The sequence below is a fragment of the Berghia stephanieae genome, chromosome 7, assembly GCF_034508935.2.
Source record: "Berghia stephanieae isolate SIO BIC M18660-M18661 chromosome 7, UCSD_Bste_1.3, whole genome shotgun sequence".
NCBI lineage: Eukaryota > Metazoa > Mollusca > Gastropoda > Nudibranchia > Aeolidiidae > Berghia > Berghia stephanieae.
This window is the reverse complement of record NC_088366.1, coordinates 62,553,067-62,569,515: the sequence shown is the minus strand read 5'-3', so window position 1 is coordinate 62,569,515 and position 16,449 is coordinate 62,553,067. Positions and strand designations below refer to the sequence as shown.

The 16,449-nt window shown below is 35.9% G+C and overlaps 1 protein-coding gene across 4 annotated transcripts in view; it reads left to right on the top strand.

The window, feature by feature from the left end:
* The window catches only part of LOC144977622 (G1/S-specific cyclin-E1-like), a 63,049-nt gene that overhangs the window by 511 nt on the left and 46,089 nt on the right, over positions 1-16,449 (top strand). For 2 of the 4 annotated variants that reach the window (XM_078923027.1, XM_078923026.1), the window contains exons 2-5: positions 609-728; positions 1,095-1,140; positions 1,343-1,430; positions 1,537-1,587. In XM_078923027.1, the coding sequence (XP_078779153.1) occupies positions 1,127-1,140; positions 1,343-1,430; positions 1,537-1,587 (153 nt within the window). In that variant the 5' untranslated portion in view covers positions 609-728; positions 1,095-1,126. Of the gene's footprint in view, positions 1-608; positions 729-797; positions 1,141-1,342; positions 1,431-1,536; positions 1,588-16,449 lie in introns of those variants that run through there. The other 2 variants (XM_078923029.1, XM_078923028.1) reach the window with 2 other exon arrangements.

Below are 16,449 nucleotides of genomic sequence, written 5' to 3'. Positions count from 1 at the left end.
CCAATGAAAATCGTTCTTTTACAGTGACATGCGCATTGAATACTTTCGACAGATGTTTATTGTAGTTTTTGAGCCTTTGATTAGATAATTTTTCAACAATTTAACTGGTTTTTAAAAACCGCTTAGCAAATATAATATGAAAATTAGATTTCTAGGCTTATTTCCTTTCAAATGGTATGTCACACATTATGTTCTAGTCTCCAAAACTGTGTATGACAGCGAAATAAATCACCAGTGGTCGGTTTGTTTACGTTTTTCTTACACGTGCGGCCTTCAATGTGAAATAAGTTACGATAACCTTAATATTTGATTAAATAAAGCAATGAAATCAACTGAAATGAATGAAAAGGAGGCGATAAGTTACTTTTCACTCCACCAAATCACTAAAAATATTCTTTAATTTGTCTTTCGCGCCGCAAATTCGTTTTATTTCGGAGCAGTAATGCACTTTCCGTGTATTCAATAACTGGTACGGAATGTAAACAAAACGTTTATTTAATAAAATGATTCCCTCACCAAAAATATATTAAAATCATAATTGCATTTTACATAAAAAGTAATGATTTGTCGTTAGAAACAGTAAAATTCGATTATCAACATTTATACAGATTTCTTCAATGCACGTAATGATGTTCGATGACCCTGATTTGGCGGGACCCTAACTGGCTTTCTTCCTGGCGCATTCTGTTGAGAATCGGCGAGGGTGTCGGCTGATGAATTTGGGCTAGGTAAATCCGTAGAATATAAAAAATAAATAAATTCTTCTAAATTTAATCATCATAAATCATTTTACACAGTTGTTCTTGTGTGATATTGCAGCTGTCAACAAATTCTGTGATTCTGTGATATCGACGTGGCTAGATTTTTATTTGACCGGATTTCACAGTTGGGAGACCGGCAGACGAATACATTCAAGATGGGATTTATTATTTTATAAGGATAATTTTGTAAATTTTGGATTTTATATACTGATTGGTTTATTTTGTTGAATATTTCTGAATTCACTAGGATAAAATTTAGTAAAAAATGAGTCGCTTGGATTGTGTTTCTGATCTCGGTTGAAATTTGTCTAACTCAGCTGTTTCATTTCACAGGAAGGACCAGGGTGTCAGTCTTGTTGGGGAATATGTCAAAGAAAGGGTAAGTTGTTCCTCGTTAATACGATTTTTAAAAACTAAAAGAGACATTTTCTTTTATCTAGAGTATCTTATATTCTTATAAAATACCAACATATCCTGACAGCTGTTATTAGAGTTGAGATTGGTGTAGGGTGGGTAACTCATTGGGCCTACTTCTTAGCCCAAGCCAGCTAACTCTTATCTTTTGTTTTGTTTTATTTTAGATCACGACATGTACTCAAATCTAAACGCCAGCAAAATGATTCCGAAGTTGTAGAGCCTTCCCATAAGAGGAGGAGAACTATGGAAATGGTAAGTTTTTATTATTTCTCTTTTTTATCGACCTTTCTTTGTCTTTCAATTTCTATTCAACTTCATGTCATCATCCAATGTGGTTTTTTAAACATTTTGTTTTCAGGGGAGTCTTGAGATGTCAATAGGCAGCAGGAAACAGCAGTATAGGATTGAGGTAGGAGATTTGCTAACTTATTGCTTTCATTTCATTAATGAAACAGATTGTTTTTGCCACCTTTCGTGTCAATCTGAATCTAAGCTGGGTTCGTTGGCCTAAGACTAAGGGCAAGTTGACCTCAGTTCGGGTCGATGGGCGAATAAAATGTGTGTTCTTTACATTTTATTTAAAAACTGAGGCCATTTATGCACTTTCTTTGTTGTGCAAATCGATGTTTGTTGAAACAGCCATTATTTGCTATGGTATTTCGATGCTATTTGTCTTTCTTGACGTTTCATTCATTTCTTCGAGGACACAGGCAACCATGTTTTGACCCAGTTTCATGGCGCGGAATTTCCCTTTCCGACCAATGGTTGGCTGTAACGAGTTGCTGAGTGGGCGTGGCCTCACAGCTGTCCTCATAACAGGCTCAGACCGTCTGCCCTTCTTTTTTTTTCACCTAGTTTTTTTGTTTTTTTTTTTTCCTTTTTATTAATCTCTTTTCGGCTTTTATTTTATTGTTTTTATTTTTTTTTAAAAACCCGTAATCCATTTTGGTTTGTCCATAAAGTTTTCTACCCCTATCTATCTTTTTTTTTTTTATCATAACTTAATATTTTACTGGAAGTCACTTGATGTCAACTTGGCCTAATTTCAGTTTCGTTATCCATAAATTATTTGATAACTGCTGATGAAGTTATTCATTTATTCATTATTACCATTGTCATATTTGAAGCTTTACGTGAAGCTAAGCAAAAATATTGCTTCCTCCACCATTTGTGGACTAGTGAAATCATGCTTTCACCACATCCATGCGTTTGCTTTATACGTCTTATTATATGATGCGCTGTATTAATCGCTTGAATCATTCTTTCTCCCTCTCACATTACCAGTCCTTAGTATCTAATTGCCTAGTTCACATACACCCCCCCCCCCCCCCCCCAAAAAAATAATTTTAAAAGTGAACGTGAATCTAGTGTAACTTATTATTATTATTATTATTATTATTATTATTATTATTATTATTATTATTATTATTATTATTATTATTATTATTATATTATTATTATCATCATCATTACTATTATTATTATTATTATTATTATTATTATTATTATTATTATTATTATTGTTATCCTCTTTGGTACAATCATACTACGTCACCTTTCGCATTAGCTGCGCCCCCTAACTTCAAATTCAGTTAGTTGATTGCTTTTTTAATGTTAAGCACTGAGCATGTAGCTCACGAAAAGCTGATTATGACTCGGCATCTTTCTTCTTCTTCTTCTTCTTCTTCTTCTTCTTCTTCTTCTTCTTCTTCTCCTTCTTCTTCTTCTTCTTCTTCTTCTTCTTCTTCTTTTTCTTCTTCTTCTTCTTCTTTTTCTTCTTCTTCTTTCTAGCTTTATTATTGTCCTTTCTTTTCTTCCTGTCTTCCTTCATTCTTATAATTGAGCTTCATATAGCCTAATATCCACTAAATGTGCTCAAAATGCTTTCTCCTCTATGTCTCGTGAAAAGTAATAATCAGCCACCAACCCTAACAACTTCTCCCCTCCTCTTGCTGCTCCTCCTCCTCCATCACCTCGTTCTCTTTCTTCCCTTATGCCACTTTCCTCCTTCTTTCTTCCTTCCTTCATTCTTCTGCATTGTCTTCATCAGATGTTATTTTGAGATAAATCGTAAGATGCTTATGGTGTGTGTTCTGTGCTCTGTGAACTGTATCTTGGATAACTAATTAGCCATCATCACCACGTTTTCCTTTTTTCTTTCTTTCTTTCTTCCTTCCTTCCTTCCTTCCCTCCTTCCTTCCTCCCTCCTTCCTTCCTTCCCTCCTTCCTTCCTTTCTTTCTTTCTTTCTTTTTTTCTTTCTTTCTTCCTTTCTTCCTTTCTACATTCTGTCTTCATCGAAAGTCATGTTGATAATTGAGCTTGTGATCTGTTTTTTTATTGGATGAACCGTACTTTGATAACCAATAAGAACTTCTTTTGATGGGAGCTGTTGACTTCCGCTGTGAGGTCTGATACATGGAGCGGGACTATGGTAGTCTCAGACTAAAGCAAAGTCTGAGACTTTGTAGTCTCAGACTTTGGGAAGTCAGAGACTACGGAAAGTAAGCTATTCATGGGTCAGACTTCGTCCCTGACTATCAAGTCTCTGACTACGCTTGCGAAGTCTCAGACTACAGAGGTCAATCTATTTTTAACTGGGATTCCTCGGAAACGTATCACAAAACGTCATAGAAATGTGTTACTTTTCCAGCTGCGCATGCGTCATACGAAGTGGCACAGAAATCATATCTATTTCTTCTTCGTGTTTGTTTTGATCGGTTTTTTTTGTTGTTGTTTTTTGTTTTGTTTTTGCCCCACAAATAAAAATGGTGTGAGACAAGTTTAAGGGTGTAAAAATTGTTTGATAATGTGTGTGTGTGTAATGTTTTTAGTAAATATAAATAACGATGGCACTTAAATGATTCTTATCAACGGTGTAGCATTGTTCTAAGTCGAGAGCGGTGGGCGCTGCCTGAAGCATGGGGTCCCGAAAATACTAACGAAAGAGTGAAGATGGATAGGAAGCGGTGGAAACAATACAGACAATGGGCGTTTCGGGTACAAACCCTTCGTCGGCACAACAATAAACAAATAAACGTTGAAAACAAATAAGAAGAAATTGCATCGTCTGTACTCAACGATGGTTGTAGTGTGAACGAATCGTTAGCGTGGTGTGATAGAAATGATGAGGCCAGTGAGAGACGTGAAGTTTCTAGAAAAAAAAATAATGGGCGATAAAAGACATAATAGAAATGTAATAGCATAGTATAGTAAGTAGTAGATAGTATAGTAGTAGTAGTAGTAGTAGTAGTAGTAGTAGTAGTAAGTAGTAGTAGTAGTAGTAGTAGTAGTAGTAGTAGTAGTAGTAGTAGTAGTAGTAGTAGTGTAGTAGTGTAGTTAGTAGTAGTAGTAGTAGTAGTAGTAGTAGTGGTAGTGTAGTAGTAGTAGTAGTAGTAGTAGTAGTAGTAGTAGTAGTAAGAGTAGTAGTAGTAGTAGTAGTAGTAGAGTAGTAGTAGTAGTAGTAGTAGTAGTAGTAGTAGTGTATAGTAGTGGTAGAGTAGTAAGTAGTGGTAGTAGTAGTAGTATGGTAGTAGTAGTAGTATGGTATAGTAGTAGTAGTAGTAGTAGTAGGTAGTGATAATAGTGAAAGTAGTAGTAGTAGTAGTAGTAGTAGTAGTAGTAGTAGTAGTAGTAGTAGTAGTAGTAGTAGTAGTAAGTTACTATGAAACAGTATGTGTACCTGGAAAGTGTTTGGAATGGACAAGATGAGGAGTGTATGTGCGATTGTTGAATCTTCGAGAAAATAAAATAAAATAAAACAAAACCAAAAAAAAAAAAATAGACATAAAAAAAATAAATAAATAAAAATAAAATCAAAAACTGTCGGGTAGCCTTGTTCTAATCGCAGTACAATTACTCCCACCAGCGTATAGCACATATTATGATTTTGAAATTTAGTCTCAGACTACGATATTTACACCTGCTAAATCGCGGGTGTAAATTTCACCCGTTTAGTCCCTCGTTTAGTCTGAGACTTCGCGTAGTCCGGCTTCATGAATATCTTACAACGCCTTTTAGTCTGAGACAACGGATTTAGTCTAGGACTATCGTCGTAGTCCCGCTCCATGAATCAGAGCCCAGATGAGGTCAATTCTTCTGCACTGGATGTTATGTTGTTGCTTCCTGTCCCTGTCCTAGGATGAAGTGGGACTAGCGTTCTAAAAACAAGCAAGCATAAATACAGCAAATCACAACAGCAACTACTACGTCTTTGTGGTCAAATGGTATGACACTTGCCTTCGGCCTTTAGGTCCCTGGTTCGAGTCCTAATCTGGGCAATGCAAAGTTGATTGATCCGTGGAACAGGCTTTTTACTCGCATTCCTCCACCGTACTCGGGTTATAATGTGTACCTGAAGTGACAGTAAACATTTAGTGAATATTACTCCATATTAATTTTTTAAAACACAAAAAACCCCCAAAAAACTTGAGCTTTTATATAGCGCAATATCCACTTAACGTGCTCAAAGCGCGTTACAAGGGGTTCCTGACAATCTGTAACATGTAGAACGAGACATGACGACTGTTAGGCGATATTACATTTTTTTCCGACAGCGACAACGCTGTTAACGGCCAGGTACTCATTTTACACCTGAGTACGGTGAGAGAATGTGAAAAAAGAGCCTTTTCCAAGGACTCAACTATGCGCGGAGCGAGGTTCGAACTCAGGACCTTCCGATCCCAAAGCGAGTGTCACACCACAAGACCACATAGCCGTACATATATAGCTCAAGTTAGCAACATCAACCTCTGAATTAAGGGCAACACCGACAACAATAACAACCAATGTCAACTCACAATTCATGTAATTAATATAACATGACAGATATTTAGTAGTTTCTGTAGTTCTGTTGGAATCTAGGCTTCTTCTCAGTAGGCGCTGGTTAGAGTTAAGAGTCCTTTTAACAGACTTGGTCTTGATTCTCGATGACCCGTTAATATTCCCATCTGCCGTGATTAGTGGCATGATTGAGAAATACCAGCTGTCCACTGGAAGGCAGTTGATGATGTCTTGGAAATGAATGCGAAACGAAGGTAACTAGAGCTAGCTGTCTCCGACAACTGTTACTCGTTGATAGTTCGGTTACAGTGTTATTAGCCATCCCAGTGTAAAAAAAAAATAATTATTAAAAATGGCGGGCTGACCTTGATAATCCCTTTAAAAATCAATATTTATAAGGCCATGTCTGATTAAAAGTAGAACTTATTGCCTATTGCCTTTCGTTTGGTATTCTGTTAATAAGGCTGACAGATGGTTTTGAAGTAGCCTAGTTTCTTTTACTACGATATGAGACACAGAGGATGTGTTAACATGTTGCGTGTATGAGGATGAGTGGGTATGCACGCCACTGATGAAAGATTCAAGGCGCTCTAAGGCTCTCTTGGGTGCTTTTAATGAGGATGCTTGGGTTATCGAGCGAATGGGGGTTGGCTTGGTCATATCTTTGGCTTCAACGACATCCGCACCGCTACTCTTCTACCCTTCGTAAGTCATTCTTCTCAACGTCAATGCCATAATCATACATAATAAATTTTGCTGTGGAACAGAAGCGCCCGGGGCTAGGAATTGATTACAGTATACTTTTTATATATAAAATTATTATCGCTATTTGATACTGTTTTCTCAACCCAACTGCATGGAACGGAACGAGAATTCGGCAATCAAAAGATACAAATATTAAAACAGTAATGTGTTCATTCCTTTGAAATATAAAATTACATTTATTTTTAATGAAACGGTCTTCAGTTCAACGTCCATAAACTCATTAAGTTGTTGAATCTCCAGATGCGGTTTAAGACTCAAGGGTAGTTTGTCATTAGAAAGAGGGGGGGGGGGGGGGGGTGACTGACGACTTTACAAGGATACAAACCCCTGGCTTTTTGTTGAAATGGAAATATGTAATATTATCAATCAAACCAAGTGCATTACGACTATGTTAATTCAAGCCCATAATTAACCAGTAGATTTTTGACCAATCAAAGTACACTCCCAAACCCCTCCGACAAACTGGTTGTTTACAGTCAATGTAATGAATAAAATATTTACGTTTTTCCGCTCTTTGTTCTTGGTTTTATGCCTCCATTTGGGTGATAAGTTCTCACAAAATTTTCTCAGGCTATAAACGTTTATGGTTAAACTTAGTTGTTGTTTACCATAATAATATGATGATACGTATGTCTTCATCAAGGCTTTAGACTCTCATTGGCTTGTTAAATTCCTTAAACTTTCTAGATTCCAGTCTCGTTCTTATTATTATTTTCCCCAACTAGTAATATCGTTTTAAATTTACAATGGTTTCCGTTTATAAAGATGGTCCTGAGGAATCTAATGATGTAAAAATTTAATGAGGGGGTGGGGGGGGGGGGGGCGGTGAACAACGTGCATAAAGGCACGTAAAAGGACCCGTTTAAATCGAATGTTCTATAATAATAATAATAATAATAATAATAATAATAATAATAATAATAATAATAATAATAATAATAATAATAATAATTTATTGCATCCCAAAAAGGAAATTTTTTGTACAGACGTGTTATAATTTACACATAAGATAAAAATACAATGGAAATAGGATGTATATATATAAAAAAGGAGCAGCTCTATAACCAGAGCTGCGCTTTATAATATGAATAATTTCAACACTGTAAAATAGTTAAAACTGTCACTATAAATTGAACATTGAAAAGATTGCAAAACAAATAAATTAATAAATTAATATTTATATTTTTAAAAAGTAAAAATGAGAAATAATTATATAAAATGATTATTGCTTGTTGTTATAAAGCCTAATACTGGACGGCAGAAAAGATTTTCGGTGTCTCTCTGTTTTCGTTGAAATAGAGAAAGGGCGACCACTTCTTTCTGACATAATAATTGATGGTCTTAGTGGATGATACTGGTCATTTAATATTTTAGTTATTTTATTTATACAAAATTTCTCGTATAAAAGATCTACATCGTCAACATCATTTATATAGCGTTTAATGGATTTTTTAATATTTGAATTTATTTTGTTCCTTTCCACTGCTAAGCAATTGCCTCCCCAAGCTGTTATACAAAATGACAAAACACTTTCGATTACTGCTCTATAAAATAATGTGCAGAGGGTTTTATCTATTCTAAACTGAGAGAGTTTCGATAAAAAATATGTACGTCTGCACATCTTATGCCTACAGCTTCTACTGCCTTGATTGAGTGTAACTTTAAAATTAAACAAACTTTATGCCAATTTAATATTTCGTGTTAAACCATTTTTTGTTCTTAACGATACATTTTTGTTTTTATGTTCGAGATGCCAAACTGGTAACCTTGTCTTCTTTCATTACTTACTTGATGAATACAGAGGATATGCCTGCGGGATGATTTCATTGTACACACCGTATAATAATTGAATGGCTTATCTCCACTTTCTACTTATTCTCTCCCTTTGAATACGTCATCTCAAATTTTCCAAATCCGCCCTTGGAGTATTGGCTGTCTTGCCTAACCCCTTTATGAAAACACAGAACTCTTTGTTTTCTTTAGCTAGACACTAAGTCTTCATCTGTTGTAACAAAGGAGTATTCTGGCTTTTATCTTGAGGCATTTCAGTTTCTGAATTTCCTCTTTGTTCTACATTCATTTACTAATCCTTGCTTTTGTCGCTCACGGTCATTATTTTTATTTTCGTAGTTTTGAATTCCAAATCTCTCGCGTCCAATCAAGGGCAACCTCAAGGAATTCTTGGCTAGCCCTTCACCATCCACCTGTAGCCGAGGGAATACCCTTGAGGTGGTTGAACAATGCTGCATCTCAAGGTTTTTAATTATGTTTGAGGAAGTCTTTAAACATGGAGGTGGCGGTGGTCATGGTGGCTGGTTTTCTCAAATTCGTTTCAATCTCTTGAACATGTAAAGTGCATAGGCTGGGTCAATATATAATGTTCGCTAAATAATGGGAGATTACTCTAGAATGACATTAATCACCGAGAGGGGGTGCTTTTTGTTTTGGATTTAGCCCCGAGGTCTTTGTTTGAAAAGCTCACGGTTTAACACTTACCTTGAATTTTGAATTTACTCGCTTTGTTTATTTAGAGACTTTGGTAAAGTTGAGAGTTAAGCGGGTTTTGGCAATTTGTATCACTTGTAAGGAACGAGAGAGAGAGAGAGAGATAGAGAGAGAGAGAGAGAGAGAGAGAGAGAGGGAGAGAGAGAGAGGGGGGGATATCTTGTTGGCTGATTTTTGTCGAGGTTCCCAGTTTGAATTTCGTCATGGATCATAAGAAAGATATAGTAGGTACATGTGATGAAAAGGAAACCGAGACGAAGTTAGCAAAGTATGACGCTCAGGGAAATACTAACGAAAGAGTGAAAATGGAGAGGCTTCGTATGGGAACAAAACAGACAATGGACGTTTCGGGTACAAACCCTTCGTCAGTACAATAATACACAAATTAACGTGGAAAACAAATAAAATGAAATGTATTGTTGTGCTGACGAAAGGTTTGTATCCGAAACGTCCATTGTCTGTTTTGTTCCCATACGAAGCCTCTCCATTTTCACTCTTTTGTTAGTATTTTCAGGATCACCGGCTTCAGGCAGCCCCTACCGTTTCCGACGCTTTTGGAAGAGAGTTTGCGTTTCAAGTTTATTGCGACGACGAGACCCTTCCCATTCCCATCCAATCCACACTGTTGCAGCTTTGAAGATATCATTAAATTGTATAAAACAATGTAACAGTATTACAATTCACTTAAATGGAGGAAGGAAAGAGATTTATGGGTGTTTTATCCCCCCTTCTTAACATTCTCTCCATTGTATTATTATCTTCCTGCTTTTGTGTTTTTGTTTGTTTGCTTATGTGTGTGTGTTTTTTTTTTTTTTTTTTTTTTTTTGTGGGGGGAGGGGGGTGGGGGTGTTTTGTTGTTTTTTTTTGTTTTTGTTTTTTTTTTTGTTGTTTTTTTTGTGGGGGGAGGGGGGTGGGGGTGTTTTGTTTGTTTTTTTTTTTGGATGCTGATGATATTAGACTATCGTGTGTGTCAATTTTGACTTTCAAGTTTAGTTTCAGATCAGACTCATAATTATATTATATATTATAATGATTGCTCTTGGATACGAATTATCGATGTCCGCATCGTCTTTCTTTTCCTCGGTAGTTTCGTAGTTAGATTCTAAATCCTTTGCCTATCTCCACCATCTTCCTTTTACTGTCGCTTGGCAGTGAAATGACCTAAAAGTGTCGCAAGTGGCTGAAAATACTTAAAAACAAAATAAGCAAACGGAACAAGCGTTTTCTGATAACAGGAGTCCATCGGATTTGAGTTCAAATCTAATCTATACTCTTAGTAGGCGCTGGTTTGAATTCATTAATCATGGAAAGTAAAGGTTTTGTTTTGAATACATGCCACGCATTACAATGCCTCTGGGGCCAGTTTTTACTTCTATATCTTTCACGTTGGCACGTTTGAGAACAATCTGGGCGATTCAGGGTGATCATTCAAGTCCTGCTGGGTCTTTACACATATAATTAACGATTACACCCCACGTCACTGCAGGGGTGCGGATGCTACCAACTGCTGCTGTTGTTGCTACTGCTACCGTGCACCAACTAAACATCTTTTTATGATTTGGTCAGAAAATGAATTTCGATTTCGACTAAGACGACCTCCATCCAACCTGTTAAACATTCTTAAATACGAATTTTATAAAGAAGATCCGGGTTTTAGCATTTTTGGCAGATTTTGGGGGTACTTTTTTACAGGTTGGGGTTTATTTACATCGATTGAGAAGTGAAGTAAAAGTTTTTCTGGCCATTTTTTTTTTTAAGCGTTTTGTCAGTCTACGGCAGTTTTGCTGTTCCTGTTTGTAAACTTTCCACTGTTTTGTCATCGTTGTAAATTATAGAATTATTATACGAAAGATTAGGGGATTCCTCAGTTGGGTATTTTGGGGGCTGGTGGTCAAAATATTCATTAATTAAATTCATTTCATGGGTGTCTCACGTCTAACATGACACTTGAAAACAACTCCACGTGAATAATGAATCTGTTGCATTGGCTACTACTACTACCCGACTTGTCGACTGTCCATTCCTTCCACCTGCAACACACGGGTAAATAATATCCACTTGGATTTCGTCATGTCCGAACATGTCTAGGGTGTTTTCGTGACACGCAATTTTAAATTGGGCGTAAAGGAAGAAACTGGTGATAATAAATCAACAGTTTTCCATTGAAAGTTTGATTTCTAAATGAGAATATTCAATGTCGCCATTTTAAAAAGAAATAGTATATTTAGCCATATCTATTTTGATAAAATGGCTAAAAAGTGTTGGAGTTGTAGGCGTTGTCATTACTCTGTACTGTAATGTTTAAATAATCAATCAGCAATGGCCGTGTTTACTTTCCTGAAAAAGGAATTTTGTCACCTTTATTGCTGCACTTCGAAACTTGATGCTTTGTTGGTTTACTATTGATGCAATGCACTTGTTTAAAACAAAACCCAAATCATCCGCCAGCAAGATAAAACGCACCAACACACAAAACAATGTGTACCAACGATAGCCCTACTATAACACAAAACAATGTGTACCAACCATAGCCCTACTATAACACAAAACAATGTGTACCAACCATAGCCCTACTATAACACAAAACAATGTGTACCAACCATAGCCCTACTATAACACAAAACAATGTGTACCAACCATAGCCCTACTATAATACAAAACAATGTGTACCAACCATAGCCCTACTATAACACAAAACAATGTGTACCAACCATAGCCCTACTATAACACAAAACAATGTGTACCAACCATAGCCCTACTATAACACAAAACAATGTGTACCAACCATAGCCCTACTATAACACAAAACAATGTGTACCAACCATAGCCCTACTATAACACAAAACAATGTGTACCAACCATAGCCCTACTATAATACAAAACAATGTGTACCAACCATAGCCCTACTATAACACAAAACAATGTGTACCAACCATAGCCCTACTATAACACAAAACAATGTGTACCAACCATAGCCCTACTATAATACAAAACAATGTGTACCAACCATAGCCCTACTATAACACAAAACAATGTGTACCAACCATAGCCCTACTATAACACAAAACAATGTGTACCAACCATAGCCCTACTATAATACAAAACAATGTGTACCAACCATAGCCCTACTATAACACAAAACAATGTGTACCAACCATAGCCCTACTATAACACAAAACAATGTGTACCAACCATAGCCCTACTATAACACAAAACAATGTGTACCAACCATAGCCCTACTATAATACAAAACAATGTGTACCAACCATAGCCCTACTATAACACAAAACAATGTGTACCAACCATAGCCCTACTATAATACAAAACAATGTGTACCAACCATAGCCCAACTATAATACAAAACAATGTGTACCAACCATAGCCCAACTATAACACAAAACAATGTGTACCAACCATAGCCCAACTATAATACAAAACAATGTGTACCAACCATAGCCCAACTATAACACAAAACAATGTGTACCAACCATAGCCCTACTATAACACAAAACAATGTGTACCAACCATAGCCCTACTATAACACAAAACAATGTGTACCAACCTAATGGGACCAACACACAAAACAATATGTAACCTTAAACGTTTATAGTCTGCTTAAAACAATTTAGTTAGAACTACTCATAAAAATGGCTGGCTATAATAACAAAGAGCTGAGTGACGTCAATTTCATTCTATCTGAAGAAATAAACAATGAAATAAATAAAATGAATATATAACAAAGAAAAGAAAGGTAGGTGTGGGTTTAAGAGATTATTTAGATTAAAAAGCAGAAGTTTTGTTTTCTTTCTTAAAAAAAAAATCTTATTTCAGCTATCCGTTTGTGTTTCACTTTCTACTAAGACCCCAAATGAATAGCAGATAATGGATATTCCCAAAGGGACATCTTCTTCCCATTCACCCAGTAATAGATGGTTTAATATACTGCGTAGTTTATCAGTGGCAGAGGTCAAGAAACTTCTGGGCTATCCTATCCGATCACCACGCCAATTGGATTCAATAGTCTGATGTCACGTCGCCCAGCAACGGCGGCCATCGTGGTTCTAAACCAAGAAAATTGATACTTTTTATTCTTCATGCTGGCAAGAACTTTTCATATGTCTTGTGATCAGAATGTGTAAAAATCAAAATATAATCAGATTTATAATGTTTTTTTCTCCTCTGGATACGCTTTTATGCTCGTCGGAGAAAGATTTCATAAGGGCGTCCGCCATTGTTCCGATAGTTTAGAGCCAGTTACTAAGTTACCATGCGTCATTACGAGGGAAGTGACGTCATGACTGTTGAAGCGTATTGGAATAGAATATACGATATAAAAACTGCCTCTGGCCATACATTAGCTGTTGTCTCGCGAAATCTGAGGGCCTCGATAGCTCAGTTGGTAGAGCACTCGCTTCACACGCAAATAGACTGATCGAAATCGAAGCTTTATTTTTCTGTCCACCCACTGTTGATTGGGTAGCTGGCTCTGTTTTATCTGGCGGAAAGTATTTTATGTTAGACTAGCGCGTTATCCGAATGGTTGCAATTGCTAGTGTCCGTTTAACGCTTTAGTGACCGGGATAAACTCCGGCTCCATGAGATGTTTGTTTGCTGTGAAGGACTTCTTGAAGAAGGCCTACCGCGAAATTTGGCGGGACAAAGTGGCGTTACCAGCGATGATTAGGGATTACGATCATTTGTCAAACATGGAGTGTTATGAACGAAAGTTCCAACAGACTCAATCCCCTGGACAACCATGCTTCAGAGAGTAGCTGAACGGTTGCTTTCTTCCCGCGTAAACGCCGATGATTGCGGTGTGTGATAAGATGGCACACTCTGATTGATGTGTATTCGTGCGTCACAACGATAGAGCGGTTCGTCCTTTGGGATATACGTTGGCCAAATATAACTGCGCATGGGAATAACAATTTTTGCTGTCAAATGCGGTTAGAACATATCAAATGGCATCGTGATGGTAGACTTGTTACATTTTATTTTTCTATATTATTTTTCAAAACTTTTTTTTTTCGTAGCTTTGTAGAAACTTTTAAGAAAAAATAATTAAGAAAGAAAAACAACAAAACATTAGATGGAAGTAAGCGGATCAGTCATATTGACAAACCTGTCATACTGACAGTGCCTTTGCTTCACGCATGTTCTTGGTATTTTTTGTTATTCTTTCTTTTTACTTTCTTTCTTTCTTTTCCACCACAATAAGACAACAGATGTAAGTCTGTTTTGTCAATAATAAAGTAAACACAGGTGTGTGTGTGTGTGTGTGTGTTTTGAACATTCGAACTTAAAATACCAGAAATATAATAAAACAAATGACTATACGACAGTAGTAGGAAAGAGGGTGGGACTGGGGGTCGGGTTGGCAAAAGTCAACATATCGAGATTTCAAGTGTCAAACCAAACCATTGTTGAAAAATGGATGTTGACGTGTGCAATTATTAGATGTCCATCATTTCTCATTCCGTTTCCTGGTAATCGCACAATGCATCCATCTACCCATCCATCCATCAACGCTGATTCAACCATCTTGCCACCCAAACACGTCAGCCACACGTTCTAATGACCGTTGTCCAACATCCACAAACAAACAGATAATTGTACTCCAGCAAAGAGATTGAATAATATAACGTTAGCGTTAACAAACAGATAATTTACTCCCTTTAGACTCCAGCAAAGGGACTGGATATAATATAACGTTTGCGTTGCGTTCTAACTATCTATGAGTCCAGTACGCTAACTGCCACACTGCCATTGCCCCCAGCGTTGCTTGATATCCATTGAAAATACATTGTGTATCTGAAATTAACGACCTGGTCATCACGTCACCAATCAATCAGCTGGTCAGTCGGTGATTGTGTCAGTCGGTCGGTCGGTTTGTCAGACAGTCGGATTGTCTGATTAATTTCAGGTTTCAACTAAAACGATTGCTTATTCTGTCGTGTTTGGTTAAAAAAAAACAAAAAAAAAAAAACAAAGACAAATAAAAAGTAGCACGGGTTGTTGGCCTTTTAGACCAGTTTTGCTGCCATATTTTACAAGGGTCTGGATTTCCTGGCAAGCGAGTGATTCGAAAAGCAACTTTAAAGTTGTTTTGTACTCTAACTTTCTTTTTCCAAGCGCTTTTAGCTACCCTAAAAAAAACGTTACAAGTTGTGTCTAACTTCTCTAAGTACCCAAAAAAAAAAAAAACACTCCTGTCCACTGGTTCATTTCAGTCAAACGTTCGACCCATGCTTTTGACTGATGTGAATATTAGTTATCCGGGAGGGGGTGGGGGTGCAAATTTAATAATCAGTGAATTCTACTTCGCCATATCATGGTTCTTTTTTGTCCATTTCAAAATGTAAATTTTGATAACATTGACAAAGGTATCCCTCTCCCCTTCTCCTATAAAAAAAACCCAAAACAAACAAAAAACAAAACCAAAACAAACAAACAAAAATACCGTTGTATTTGCAGTTTATATAATACATTTTATATGGTCTTTTATCATTTCATAGTCTTTATATGTTGTTGTTATTATTATTATTATTATTATTATTATTATTATTATTATTATTATTATTATTATTATTATTATTATTATTATTATTATTATTATTATTATTATTACTACTACTACTACTATTATTATTATTATTATTATTATTATTATTATTATTATTATTATTATTATTATTATTATTATTATTATTATTATTATTATTACTACTACTACTACTACTACTACTACTACTACTACTACTACTACTACTACTACTACTACTACTACTACTACTACTACTACTACTATTATTATTATTATTATTATTATTATTATTATTATTATTATTATTATTATTATTATTATTATTATTATTATTATTATTATTATTATTATTATTATTAGTATTATTATTATTATTAGTATTATTATTATGTTGAATATTTTTTTGGATTCATACCTTATTCTATATTATTAATGTGTTTATTCGTAGATCCCCCAATTTCCACCATATCCTCCTTCCCGTCCTTCTCGTCATCCATCCTTGTCAAAGTCCGTCACTATCTCAAGACAATTCGTCAATTAAGTCGTCTCAAGAATATGTTAACATTTTGGCTTTGAAGTTTGTTCAAACTTGTTAGTTTTTGGATTTAGATAGGCAGGATAACAACTTCATCGGGTGCAACTTTTCCTTTGTCCACGGTGAGAAAGCCATAATAAGC